Below are 13,403 nucleotides of genomic sequence, written 5' to 3'. Positions count from 1 at the left end.
CTAGCCAGAGGGAAGAGCCTGGAGAGGAGAGCAGTCAGAAGTATACTTGTGTTCTAATCCCGTCTTTCTCACCTCTTAGCCATGTGATCTCAGGTAAATCACCTGACCTCCTTGAGCCTCACCTTCATCTGTGAAATGAGGACAATATAGTACTACCTCTCAGGGGTCTGGGGTAATTAAATGGGAGCTTATACGTAAGAATGCTTAGCACTGCACGTGCACAGTGTAAGTTCTAGCTGGATGCATGATTTTGGAAAAGTAGTCTCAGTTGTCTCGTCTGTAAAACAGATCAACCATAGAACTGTTTTGGTAATAAGCAAAAGGAACCATGTAAAGGGTGTATAACATGCACCGAACTAATCTTCTCTATTGCATTAATTTTTGTAATCCTGGCAGCCGCAGTCACCCTAGCAGGGCCACGTCCCATCTTGAGGGAGGGGAGGGGCTGTGAAAGGGAGGGGAAAGAAAGAAAAAGTGGCTACACTTGTAAAACAAATATCCAGTCTGAATCCAGGGCAAATCCAGAGTCAAGAGAGCTGTGTTCGGCCTTGGGTGGGGATGCCACTCTCCTACCTTGCACCCACGTCACCCGTGTTCAACATAAGGATGCGACGCGTGGCTTGTGTCTGATACACGACTGGCCCGAAGGGGAGATGCTCCTGGTCCAGGGAGATCTCCAGGGCCTGGCAACAGCCGCTAAGGAGGAAGAGAGGACGCAGAAGCCCCATGCATTCCATGAACACCTCCTCAGAGAAGGGAGGGATGCGTTTCTTCGGGGCAAAGATGACTTCCAGCTTACAGACCTCTTTGGGCTTCAGAGTGATGTTGTAGGATGGTATTAAGGTGATGACCTGGGCAAAACAGCAATGAGACTCAGCAGCTGAGGGCAGAGGGCATCTGAGGCTTCTATTTCTGGGTCTTGCTGTTAGGGCTGCAATAGCCCAGGGGTCAAATCCCACTCTGCTCTCTCCTGACGGCTGTGTCATCTTTGCTAAGTTACTTAAACTTTCTTTGGCTTACTCTATGGTGAAGATTCAGATCACCTATATAAATGTGTGGCATGTAATAGCCATTCGATAAATGTTAATTTTTCTCTCCAGCTCCTTGCAAATGACCCCTACTCTCTGGTGCAGGAAATAGTAAGATAAGAGGAAATAGAAAACACTTAGTGCTCCTGTGTTTTTCCAAGGAGTGCTCCCTGGGTTCCCTGTACCACACTTCCCACTGTGCTCTTTAAAATGCAGATTCACAGGTCCTGCCCCATTCCAACTGAATTTTGGGAGAGCTTGGAGCTCACATCTTCAAAAGTGCCCTGAGCGACCCGTGTCTTCTAAAGCTTGAGAACTTTTGTTTAAATTCGTATGGTTTTCCCTCCGCCCCCCCCCCCCCCCCCCGCCTCCTTTGTCCTGGTAGAAATCAACCAAAATCAGCTTTCAGGAAGCCGAAGCTCCTTCCGGGCTCATGCTGTGTGGTCACCAGCAGGTGGACTGTGGCAGCAGACAGTGGGCTGGAAACCACGCAGGGACAGTAGTCTCCGTGAGCTCTCCAAACACCACGATGTTGGTGCCAGTACAGGTAATGTGTCACCTCAAGAGGCAAAGGGGGCTCAGCCCAACGGTCAGGGGCCCTGACCCTGCGGCACTGAGGATTTTGATTTGGATGAATGAGGAAGTGGAAGCAAGTCTGCCCTCTGTCTTTGGCCAGCACCATGGGCCCTGGGATGAGGTGCCACTGGCTCTCTTGCTCTGGCTGGCTTCCCCAGCCCGTTTCTCTGTATTTGGCAATCCCTGGACGGTCCACAGCACCCCTGCCTACCCAATCACACCTAGCTTTCTAAAAGCACAGACCCCCCTCAAGCACACGTAGCTCTGCCTGCCAGCACACCTCTCCCCAACCTGTCTGCCTGGAGACATCTTTCCATCCCAAAAACCCAGTACAGACCTCCCGCCCTATGAGGCCTCCCACAGCCCCCCGCTGTCGTCTGAGCAGCCCCTCCCAATTCACACCCTGCCTCTGCAGTTTCTAGGCTGTCCTGGAGTTGTTTCCGTGTCAGTGACCCCCAAAGACTGTGAACTCCATCAGACCAGTCAACATTGTGTTCACCTTGCTACAGATTGAATTGTGTCCCACACTCCATCGGCTGACAATTCATATGTGAGTGGCATTTGGAGATGAGGCCTTTAGGGGGTAACTAGGGGTAGATAAGGTCACGAGAGTGGGATCCTCATAATGGGACTTGTGCCTTTGTAAGAAGAGACACCAGAAGCTTGATCTTGCGGTCTCTCTGCCAGGTGGGTACACAGCAAGAAGGTGGTCGTCTGCAAGTGATTATTTCTGGGTGTGAGATTATGGCAAAAATGTTTTTCTTTATGTCTTTCCATATTTTTCAAGCTTCCAATGATGAGGATATATATATTCCCATCCCTTTCTCTTTCATTCTGTTGCCTTTTCGAGGTATGCAGCCTCTCTAAGCCTTGGTGTCCTTATCTGTAAAATGAGAATAATAACAGTACTAGCCCAATACTGTTTTTGTGAAGATGCTCAGAGGTAGCATGGGGGAAGCTCTTAGTATGTCCTGGTGCATGGTAGATGCCCGAGAAGTGTGAGCTGTTTGTGTTGCTAGCACAGTCATCTAGTCACCCATGTCACTGGGAAGCATAAGAAGCCCACTGGGAGCCCTGGGCACCAACCTTGGGTTCCTGGAGTTCTGGAATCGAGAACAGGACTGTCTGGCTAAAAGTGAGTGGGGCGTGGCTATTGTTCATGATGGAAACCGTTTTTTTCACAACCTGTCCTGGCAGGACAGCTCCCAACTTTACAATCCTATTGACCGGATCTAGGACTAAAATCTGTGGAACCAGAAAGAGAGGAGAGAGGGAGGGTTCATCAGTTCCTTGAAAAAAACTATTATCATACACCTATCCTGGTGAGGCAATGGTGGTTCCTGTCAGTGTCCTGCCTTCCTCATGTGGGATGGGCATTCACTCACCTGGTAAACACGTGCATACGATATCCACTAAGCAGCTTACTACGCAACTACATAATCACAACTGGATGAGGAGACATGACGGAAAAGCTCAGGGTACTGTGAGAACATACTGCAGGGGCTGAGCTGGCTGGGGGTTCTGGGGCCGCCTCCCTGGGGAAGGCATGTCTACCCTGGGAGCTAAAGGAAGGGTGCCATCTAGTCTGTTTGAGTCAGGGTGGGCATGGGGTTGGAGGCCACCCGGGGGGGTGGGGGAGACAACAGCCTGTGGCAAGGCCCTGAGTCAGAGGAGTGGCCCAGGAAGGCCTGTGGCTGGGAGAGAGGGTCACATTGGGAAGACAAGTTTGGAGGCGGTCAGGGACTGTGCTGGGAGAAGTGGGAGGCCGGCGAAGCATGGAGTGACCCAATCAAACGTGTGTTTTGTGAATGCTCTGGCTTGCTGATCCGTGGGGTGGGCTGGACAGGGACAGATGAGGGCCACGCAGACAAAACGGTGGAGGCAGAGGTGGAAGAGTAGACACGCTTCCAAGTCCTCATCTAAGGCACTGATCAAAATGTTGGCCTGGATAGATCAAGGTCAGGCTGGGCCTCGCCCTCAGGATGGCATGGACACGCAACGAGCAGCAGCCACTCAGGCAGTCACTAAACGGCACACCCCCTGCCCCTCAACTTTCTTTATATCCGGCCCGCATGTTTCCATGGTGTCTAAAAAGCTGAGAGTCTCCAACCAGCAGCCTGTGCTTCTGGAGGTCAGAGAACACATTTAAGTCCCCTCCAGATTTCCCCCAAAGTACCTAGCACAAAATGGGTGCAAAATGAGTGAGTGACAGAAGGAACAAGTGAACGGATCAGTGATATCAGAAGAGACCCCATCTCTGGCTTGGGTACAGACAACACCAGGTGGCAATGTCTTGTCATTCCTCTAGCTTGATGGGAAGGCTGCCAGGAACACACCCCTCCCACCTTCTCAGTTGCTGAAATGTCCCATGCATTCCTGAGCATCTTGGAAGGCCTTTAGTCTTCTAAAATCTCCTATTAAAATGCAAATATACCAACCAAACAGACACCTTACATGTTTACCAGACACTGGGGAGAAAGGGATTAGCAGCAGGACTTTCATTAGGAGCACCTACTTAGAAGAAATGCCCGCAATCAAATATAATCTTGGGATCTGCGCCTGGCTCAAGAATATCAATCAATGTGGCATTAAAGAGAGATGTTCCACAATTGAAATGTATGTCTGTGTGTGTATCTAAAACGAACTGCTATTCAAAACAGATCTTGTCTATTAAACGTGGAAACAAAACATGCCCTAATGTGAGAGAAGGACATGTTTGGCATTGTGCATCTGACAGTCTCAAACTTTTCCAAGAAAAAGATGTTTCTCCAATGCCTGTGATTACTTGTACCCTATGATAGAGTAAAGTTTGGTATTGAATACGGTCTATGGTTCACTGGAGTCAGATTTGACAGGTCATCCTTGGGTGGGACTGGCTGGCCTCTGACAACGCAGCTTGGGGGCAGGACAGGTGGAGAGGGAAGAGTGGGAGGGGCAAAGGTGGCTGGGAGGGCAAAAAGGCATGGCTGCCATGGCTGAGGATCTCCCCAACTGCCTCGTACCTTCATCTCGGTGCCTTTCCCTTTGATTTCAATTACTTGTTGTGACAGCCCATTGATTTCAAAGGGGATGAGTTCTCGATAATTGATACTTTCTTGAGGATAAAAGGTGATTGGAATCTCCAGCGTCTTTCCTGGCTTTATCACATCAACACGGAAGTTCACCTCGAGGTATGCAGTATTGGTGTATAGACAGTCTAAGCTAGAGATAATCAGGAGGAAGGTGTGTAAGTTAGAAGGCCCACGTATTTCCATTTTGTCTACCAAGTAAGAGGGTCTCCAGTACCAGCCTGTGCTGGAGGTCAAAAAACACATTTAAGACACCCAGAAAGACTGATTCTGTCCCCTTGTCTCTGTGAGCTGCTTTCCTGCCCTGTTGCACTGGAGCTACGGAAGAAGGGACCTCAGCAGTGATCCAGCCCATACTTTCCTGGGCATAATCAAGTTACTTACCCCAAATCACACCCTGAGATTCTGGCAGAATCTGGCCTCAAACACAAAGTCTCATGGCCCTTTGCTCAAGGTTCTTTTCACTCTATTTATCCTCTTTCTTGAAAAGACCACTCATGGCTTTGTACCCTCTTATAAGGAAGTGTTTCCTAAAGTAACTGGGTGGTGAAGCACAGAGGAGAGGAGTATGTGTTCCTGATTCAGACACAGGAGTTTGGATCCAGGCTCTATCCCTAACTAGCTGTGAGAACTTAGAAGAGTTACTTAGCTCATTTGGGCCTCTGTTTCCTTATCTGTAGAACTGGGTTGTTTGGAGCATTAACAACCTCATAAGGTTGTTTTGAGCATTAAATGAAATAGAGTGACTAAGTCAGTCACTACACAGGGCACAGAGGAGACAGTCCATAAAGGTGAGCCATTCTTATTGTCACTAATTGCTCAACCACATGGGATCTTCAAAGATCATGTCTACTCTGGTCAACCCATGTGTAGGAAGGCCCTAGGGCTCTCCATTAGAATACTTTCTTGTCTGTCTTCCAGGTATTTAGAGAAGGAGTCCAGCTAGGCCAATAAAAAGAACTTAATGCCTTCACACAGGACTCAGAGTGAATTAAATCATGCAGGGAAGATTTTTAATTAGCATTTAAAATCACATGACACTCTTGTAACTCACCATTCAGGATAATAATTATCATCACTGCAACAGTAGCAGTAGCGGCAGGTAACCATAACCGAGCATTTGCTACGGTCCAGGCACTATTCTAAGTACTCTCTCTAGATGAACTAATTTAACCCTTCTAATAGCCTTGTAGGGGAGGAACTATTATTATCCCCCATCCCAGGAAAGGAGAGGTTAGACCATGTGCCCCAGGTCACACAGCTAGGGAAGAGTTGGGATTTGAACTTAGGCCTGTGCTGTCCAATATGGTAGCCACTAGACACATGTGGCAATTCAAATTCAAATGAATTGAAACTTAAAAAGTGAAAAATTCAGTCCCTTAGTCTCACCAGGCATATTTTATGTACTTATAGGTTGCCATACTGCATAGCACAGATGTGTGACAGTTCCTTCCTTTAGGAAAGAGCTTTGAGGAAACACAGGTCTCCGGGCCAGTCTCTGGAAATTCTGTTTTGATAGGTCTGGGATAAGGCCCAGAAACCTGGACTGGAACATTCTACATAGGGATGGTGCAGAGAGGCCGGATTTTAATCAAAAGACTTAGGCTCAGTATATATCTGTCATTTATTGCAAAGTAATGGCCTGAGGAAGTCACTTTTTAATTCTCCAAGCCTCGGTTTCCACCTTCATTACATCTGGCATTGCCCTCCTCACTTCAAGATTTTCAGCAGAGTAGCTCCTGGCTACCCAAGTGTCAGCATTAGTGGTAGGGAAAGCAGACGTGGGATTCATGCCCAACTGGGTTTGACTTTTCCCATAATCTTTCTTTTTTCTATTTTGGCAGGACTTCACCTATGTGGAGGCTGTAGAAACCACAAGGAGCTACAGAATCATCTGGAAGCTCTGGAAAGCCTGCTTACCTCATGGGTGTTTCTTCCTTGTTGGTGACAACCAGCATTTGTTTGTATGGGGGCATGCCAGCTTGGTAGATGAAGCAGGTCCCAAAGTTGTAGCTGGTGAAGGAGAAATGAACGGCCGGGCTCACAGCACAGCCCAAGATACTGCATGTAAACTTTGGGCCGTGGCTGACCTGCAGGCGGAAATGCAGGTGGAGGGTGATTAGAGGTGTGAGCAAAGGACTCCTCAGGTCCTCAGGTGAAGGAGGAAAGTGGTCAGTGCTTAAAAAAAAAATGGGTCCCAAGACACCATCTGTAGGGGTTCTGATTCATAGGTTAGAAGTCTGTTGGCCTGCAAAGCAAAATGGGACAGTCTGCAGGCCAGCCTCACGCTGCCTCCTACATCAGTGAGTCAGCCTGAAAGCGGAGCGGAGTGACAGGGACTGCCAGTTACCACCCCGCACCTGCTTCCCAAGGCTTCCTCATTAACAGGACTCTAAGTAGTTGCCAGGGGACCTAGGTGAAAATACCCGAGGTCCTATCCTTCCTTGCCCCCAAGGGTGGTCATCAGACACAGTTCTGGTCATCAGGATGTAAAGAGAAGAAGACAAGAGGGTGTCCTATTTTGAATACAGAGGCAAAGTCTTGCTGGGAAAATTTGCCTGTTTACTTGTTTGTGTTTGCCTTTGGGCTCTTGCCTCGTATTTCCATTCTGAATGCAGACATGGGGTTGCAGGTGGGATGGCCACCTTGTGACCAGGAAAGGACAAGAATGAGGTCAAAGGCCCATATGTCAAGGGTGAAAGGGTGGAAAGTTAGAATATGGGTCACCTCTGAATTCTCCATAAGATGATACACATGCCTGAGGGGACAGGAACTTACTCTGCTCTTCAAAAACTTTTTATAATATGAAATTTCTTAAGTTGATAATTGATTTAAAACAAAATATCCACTACTCATTCTAAACATCATTAGAATAAACATAATAGTCATTGGTACAAGATTTCCTAAATGACTTCATAAATTGAAAAACAGTTTCTTATTTAAGGCTTAGGCTTTTAAAGTCTTTGCATTTGGTGACTGATTCCCTGAAAAGGAGTAAAATTGACCACCTTGAACTTTTATGCCAAGTAGAGCAGGAAGGTACTATGATGTGTGATGTTTCTTTTTGCCGTAAGACACAAATGTTCTGAAAAAGACAGTTCTGAAAAGGGATGGCACTTCTCAGGGAAGATGGCTACAAGCCTGCCCCCGAGTTCCAGGCTCAGAGTTTTACAGTTTTGCTTTTTTCTAACTGAAAAAAAAAACTTTTTTAGACTGTGCTATGACTTAATGTCCATCTAAATTATGGAATGGCTAGAAACCGACCTTCATTCCAATTGCTGTACCTCCTGGTTAACTGTCAGTTGCCTTCTTCTTAAGGATATGAATAAAAAGACAATGTCTTTTAACTCTGTTGACTGTTGCTTTTGCTGTGCAGAAGCTTTTGATTTTGAGGTACTTCCACTTGTCTATTTTGTTTTTTGTTACCTGTGCATTTAGTGTCATATCCATGAAGCCACTGACAAACTGTTGTTATGAACTTCCCCCCGATGTTTTCTTCTAGGAGTTCTATGGTTTCAGGTCCTACAGGTCTTTTGGATCTGAATATCCAGTTTTCCCAGCACCATTTGTTGAAGAGATTCTCCTTTTCCATTGTGTATACTTGGCACCCTTGTCAAAGATCTGTTGGTTATGTATGTGTGCATTTATTTCTGGGCTCTGTTCTGTTCCATTGGTCTATGTATGTGTCTCGATGCTGGTACTGTACTATTTTGATTTTGGTAGCTTTGTAATATAGTTTGAAATCAGGAAGTGTGGTGTCCCTAGCCTTGTTCTTCTTTCTCAGGACTGATTTGGCTATTTGTGGTCTTTTGTGGTCTCGTATGAGTTGTAGAATTGTTTTTCTGTTTTGTAAAAAAAAAATGCCATTGGGATTTTGATAGGGATTGCATTAAATCTATAGAAGGCTTTGGGCAGTATGGACATTTTAATAATATTAACGCTTCCCATCCATGAACACAGGATGTTTTTCATTTGTTGGTGTCTTTAATTTCTTTCATCAGTGTTTTATAGTTTTCAGTATACAAGTCTTTCACCACCTTAGTTAAGTTTATTCCTGACAATTTAATCCTTTTCCATGGATTAAATGAAGTTGTTTTCCTAATTTTATTTATTTTTATTTTTTTATTTTTTAAAATTTACATCCAAATTAGTTAGCATATAGTGCAACAATGATTTCAGGAGTGGATTCCTTAGTGCCCCTTACCCATTTAGCCCACCCCCTCTCCCACAACCCCTCCAGTAACCCTCAGTTTGTTCTCCATATTTATGAGTCTCTTCTGTTTTGTCCCCCTCACTGTTTGTATATTATTTTTGTTTACCTTCCCTTATGTTCATCTGTTTTGTCTCTTAAAGTCCTCATATGAGTGAAGTCATGATTTTTGTCTTTCTCTGACTAATTTCACTTATCATAATACCCTCCAGTTCCATCCACATAGTTGCAAATGGCAAGATTTCGTTCTTTCTGATTGCCAAGTAATACTCCATTGTGTGTGTGTGTGTGTGTGTGTGTGTGTGTGTGTATATATATATATATATATATATATATATATATATATATATATATTCCATACTTTGGCTATTGTCGATAGTGCTGCTATAAACATGGGGTGCATGTGCCACTTTGAAACAGCACACCTGTATTCCATGGATAAATGCCTAGTAGTGCAATTGCTGGGTCGTAGGGTAGTTCTATTTTTAGTTTTTTGAGGAACCTCTATACTGTTTTCCAGAGTGGCTGCACCAGCTTGCATTCCCACTAATTTTCTTTTCAGACAGTTTCTTGTTAGTGTACAGAAAAGCAACTGATTTTTGCTTGCTGACTTTGTATCCTGCAACTTTACTGCATTATTTTATTAATTCTAAGAGATTTTTTAATGGAATCTTTTGGGTTTTCTGCATAGAAGATCATGTTGTCTGCACACAGGTATTTTATTTTTTCCTTTCTGATTTGGATGCATCTTGTTTCCCTTACCTAATTGCTCTGCCTAGGACTTCCAGTACTCTGTTGAATAGAAGTGGTGAGAGTAGACATCCTTGCCTTGTTCCTGATCTTAGAGGAAGAGCTTTTAGCTTTTCACTGATGAGTATGATGGTAGCTGTGAGCTTTTCATATATGGCCTTTATTATGTTGGGGTACTTTCCTTCTAATCCTAGTTTGTTGAGAGTTTTTGTGATGAATTTTGTCAAATGCTTTTTGCCACTTCTATTGTGATGCTCATGCAACTTTTATCTTTTATTCTGTTAATGTCAGATATAACATTAATTGATTTTTGTATGTTGAACCACCCTTGCTCTGAGGGATAAGTCCCACTTGATCGTAGTGTATGATCCTTTCAGTGTATTGTTGGATTTGTTTTACTGGTATTTTATTGAGGATTTTTACACCTATGTTCATTTGGGATATTGGCCTGTAGTTTTCTTGTGGTGTCTTTGTTTGGTTGTGCTATCCAAAAGAATTTAAATCAGAATTTTGAAGAGATATTAACACTTGTTAATGTTCATGTTTGGTGTAGCACTATTCATAGTAGTCAAGATGTGGAAACAGCCTAATTGTCCTTCGATGGATGAATAACTAAAGAAAATGTGGCATATATACACAGTACATCTATTTTTCTTGAATAAACGCTCCTAGGATTGTTGCAAGCCTTTGGTTGATTTTGAGAGTTCTAAAAAAGTTGATTTTGCTGGTTTTTTTTTTTTTTTTTTTTTGTGGAAGAACACCATAGGACACAGCCATTACTGTGGACATCACAATTCCTTGGTTTTTCATTCAATAGCTTATCTTGGAAAATGTTATACATATTTTGTCTCTCTTGCTTCCTTTCCATCTCCCATCTGTCTCCCTTATTTATTTTAATGACTGCATGGTATTCTAGAGCATGGATGGTGAACCGCTTTTCAACTGCCACTCACCAGGCACCACAACTGTGAATGAGGCCTTTATACTAGAGATTATGGGACTATCTCCAACACAACCGCTCTCCAGGAGCTTCTGGCAGAGTGGATAAGACAAGGAGCACACAGGAGAACTAATCCTTCAAGACAGACTGCTGTGAGTGCTTCCAGTGTCTGGCAATATTAAATGGTCTCACCTTGATTCTGAGTTCCAGGCCCTTCAAGACACACTTCTTAAGTGGTTGGAAAGACAAGGTGGCGTGCACACTCTGCCCCACATCCACACTGCCATCAATGGGTGAAAAGTCCAAGTACTGCAGCAGGGCTTTGGGGCCAGATAGCTCTGCCTGGAAGCTGAAGCTGAACTTTCCAGTGTTGATAAAGCTGAGTTCACACTGAACACATTCATTCAACTCCACCTGAGAGAGAACAGAGTAGCATATGGAATGAATGCAAACCATGGTTCCATTCTCTCGGGTCAGGATACATAACACGTTGGGGGAAAATATCCTTTGGGAAATAGGGATGGCAGACGATGTTAGTGAGTTGAGTATCCTTAGCTTAATATGGTCAAGTATTCCAGCCAGAGCTATGAAGTGTTGGGGGCCTCTCATACCTGAAGAGTACGATAGCAATTTAATTCTTAGACCTCCCTTGGTAATCAAACATCCTTCCTGTATGTGTAATGCAAGTATTGTTTCCTTCCTACCATCTCTCTACCCCTGAAAAATAAAACAAGAAATGTTTTCACATTAAAACTATATATATTTGGAGGATGGAGTTGCTCCTGGCATGTTTCTGTTCTCCTGGTCTCTCTGGCATTTGAAACAGTGAGATTCAGCTAACATTCACTTATACTGCTCTTCCCAGCTTGAGTGGACACACACACACACACACACACACACAGATAGAAAGAGAGAGAGAGAGAGAGAAAGAGAGAGAGAGAGAGAGAGAGAGATATCAGTGCTCTCTCACACTCTTACCTCATAGAAGTTGATAATGGTAGTCTGGTTGGGAGTCAGGAGAGTAATCAAGCCAGTCCTGTCCTTGCATTTGACCTCTGCATTCATAGTGTAGCCCTCAGCCTTGACATTTAAGGTCAGAGGGTGGGCTTTCTTTTTCACACTGCAGATCAAATTAAAGTTCACATCTCCTTCCTGCTTTGGTGTGAAGAAAATATCAATTGGGAACCTGGTTGGGGAAGAAGACAGCAGATTAGCTGACTAGGCCAACCTGCTAAAACCTGCTAAAGACTATGAGCCCAGTGGATTGGCACACACTATGAGGAAAGAGTATCACCACCTCAAATTATGATGAGTTTTGAAGGTTTGCCAGACAAGGTAGGGCACTGCCTTATGAGTTCACAAACATAGTAGATATCAAGGAAAAGAATATAAGCATGAGAGAAAATATTGAGAAGAAGGGCTTAAAGTTCTCAGGGCTTTACAATTTATCAGGAAAATGAACAATGAGAAATAGTAGGACAGAGATGGGATTGTTAACATTAATCTCGACATGCAGCAGCACTCTGAGGAAAGCTTATCCTCCTGGCAGGCCTGGAACCCCTACTACCTTGGGAGGGTGTAGTCCTGGGGAACCTTTTCTTTACCTGGACAGTGGTGGGATCCAACCTTCCATGGGACATATGACCAGGTTGTTGCTGAAACCTTCAGAATATCGGGAGTTGTCTTGGAAGGCAAAATGGAACCCCTGCTCCTCCTTGTTGATGATATGCACGGTCTCCCTGGCTTCTCTGCCTGAGGAGGAAACATCAGCCCTCAGTGAAGACCTCATACCTGCTCCTAAAGTATCTGGGCAGATACTGCTCCTCAGGCAAGAGGAAACCTCCTTAGAAGAAATCCTTCAACTTCTTTTCTCTCTTCTCCCAAGCTCTTCAGTCTTTGACCACCTCTCTTCCTTCCTTCTGTTCTACAAGTGACCTTCCTACCCAGGAGGATTCCACTTCTTCCTTCTAGAACTTTACTCTATCAAGGCCTGCTCCTGCTAGGTGGCTCCTCTGCCTTGGTCACAGCTGTCCTAGGTGATTCGGATGATACTATTTTCTCTCCTTGTTCCTTTGGACCCAATGCCTTCCTAGTTTTGTCAATGAGGGCCTCACCATCCCTAGTAGGCCCCTTAACTCAGTCCCAATCTTTGTAAATAGTCCCTGCATTGAACTCTTTTGCATCAGAGCTCAGGAATGTCATGAGGGTCCTGACAGGGCCCTAATACATCTTCTGTCACTATCTTGCCTTTTCTTACTTTCCTTGACTATTGTACAACATTTGTTTTTTTCCATATAAACTTTAGAATCATTTTATCCAATATCCCCCCACCCTCAATCCTTTTGGGATTAAGGTTGCCAGATTTAGTAAGTATACATATATTTTTTAGTATAAGCATGTCCCAAATATTGCATGGGACATACTTATCCTGACATAAAAAAAAACCCACTCATTGTTATCTGAAATTCAAAATTGACTGTGCATCCTGTATTTTATCTGGCAACACCAGTTGGGACTCTGCTTGGAACTTGATTGCATTTGCATTTAATTTTGAGAGAACTCGTAAATGTTCAAATCTTGTTTTGGGAGCATTTTAATAAGATTTTATAGTTTATTCATATAGATCCTGTGCTTTTCTTGTTACATTTATCCTTAGATATTATATAGGTTTTGTCAATATTGAATGGATTTTTTTTGTTTCTGTTTCTAGGTGCTTATTGCTAAAAGAAAGAGAAACTATTGATTTTTACATAATTGTCTTGCATCCAGTCACTTACTAAATTATCTTGTTGATTCTAGTGGTTTGTTTTGCTTTTCTCTTGAGCCTCTTG

At 44.1% G+C, this 13,403-nt stretch overlaps 1 protein-coding gene across 22 annotated transcripts in view; it reads right to left on the bottom strand.

Annotated features, from left to right (window-relative positions):
* The window catches only part of HYDIN (HYDIN axonemal central pair apparatus protein), a 433,865-nt gene that overhangs the window by 24,675 nt on the left and 395,787 nt on the right, over window positions 1–13,403 (bottom strand). For all 22 annotated transcript variants that reach the window (XM_045046329.1, XM_045046327.1, XM_045046336.1 and 19 more), the window contains 7 exons: window positions 12,177–12,324; window positions 11,551–11,758; window positions 10,765–10,986; window positions 6,593–6,762; window positions 4,607–4,805; window positions 2,691–2,849; window positions 574–851 (listed from right to left, as the gene is read on the bottom strand). In XM_045046329.1, coding sequence (XP_044902264.1) covers window positions 574–851; window positions 2,691–2,849; window positions 4,607–4,805; window positions 6,593–6,762; window positions 10,765–10,986; window positions 11,551–11,758; window positions 12,177–12,324 — 1,384 coding nt within the window. The remainder of the gene's footprint in view (window positions 1–573; window positions 852–2,690; window positions 2,850–4,606; window positions 4,806–6,592; window positions 6,763–10,764; window positions 10,987–11,550; window positions 11,759–12,176; window positions 12,325–13,403) is intronic.

The sequence above is a fragment of the Felis catus genome, chromosome E2 (genome assembly GCF_018350175.1).
Source record: "Felis catus isolate Fca126 chromosome E2, F.catus_Fca126_mat1.0, whole genome shotgun sequence".
NCBI classification, from domain to species: domain Eukaryota; kingdom Metazoa; phylum Chordata; class Mammalia; order Carnivora; family Felidae; genus Felis; species Felis catus.
The sequence above is the reverse complement of the archived record's forward strand: the minus strand, read 5'-3'. Positions and strand labels throughout refer to the sequence as shown.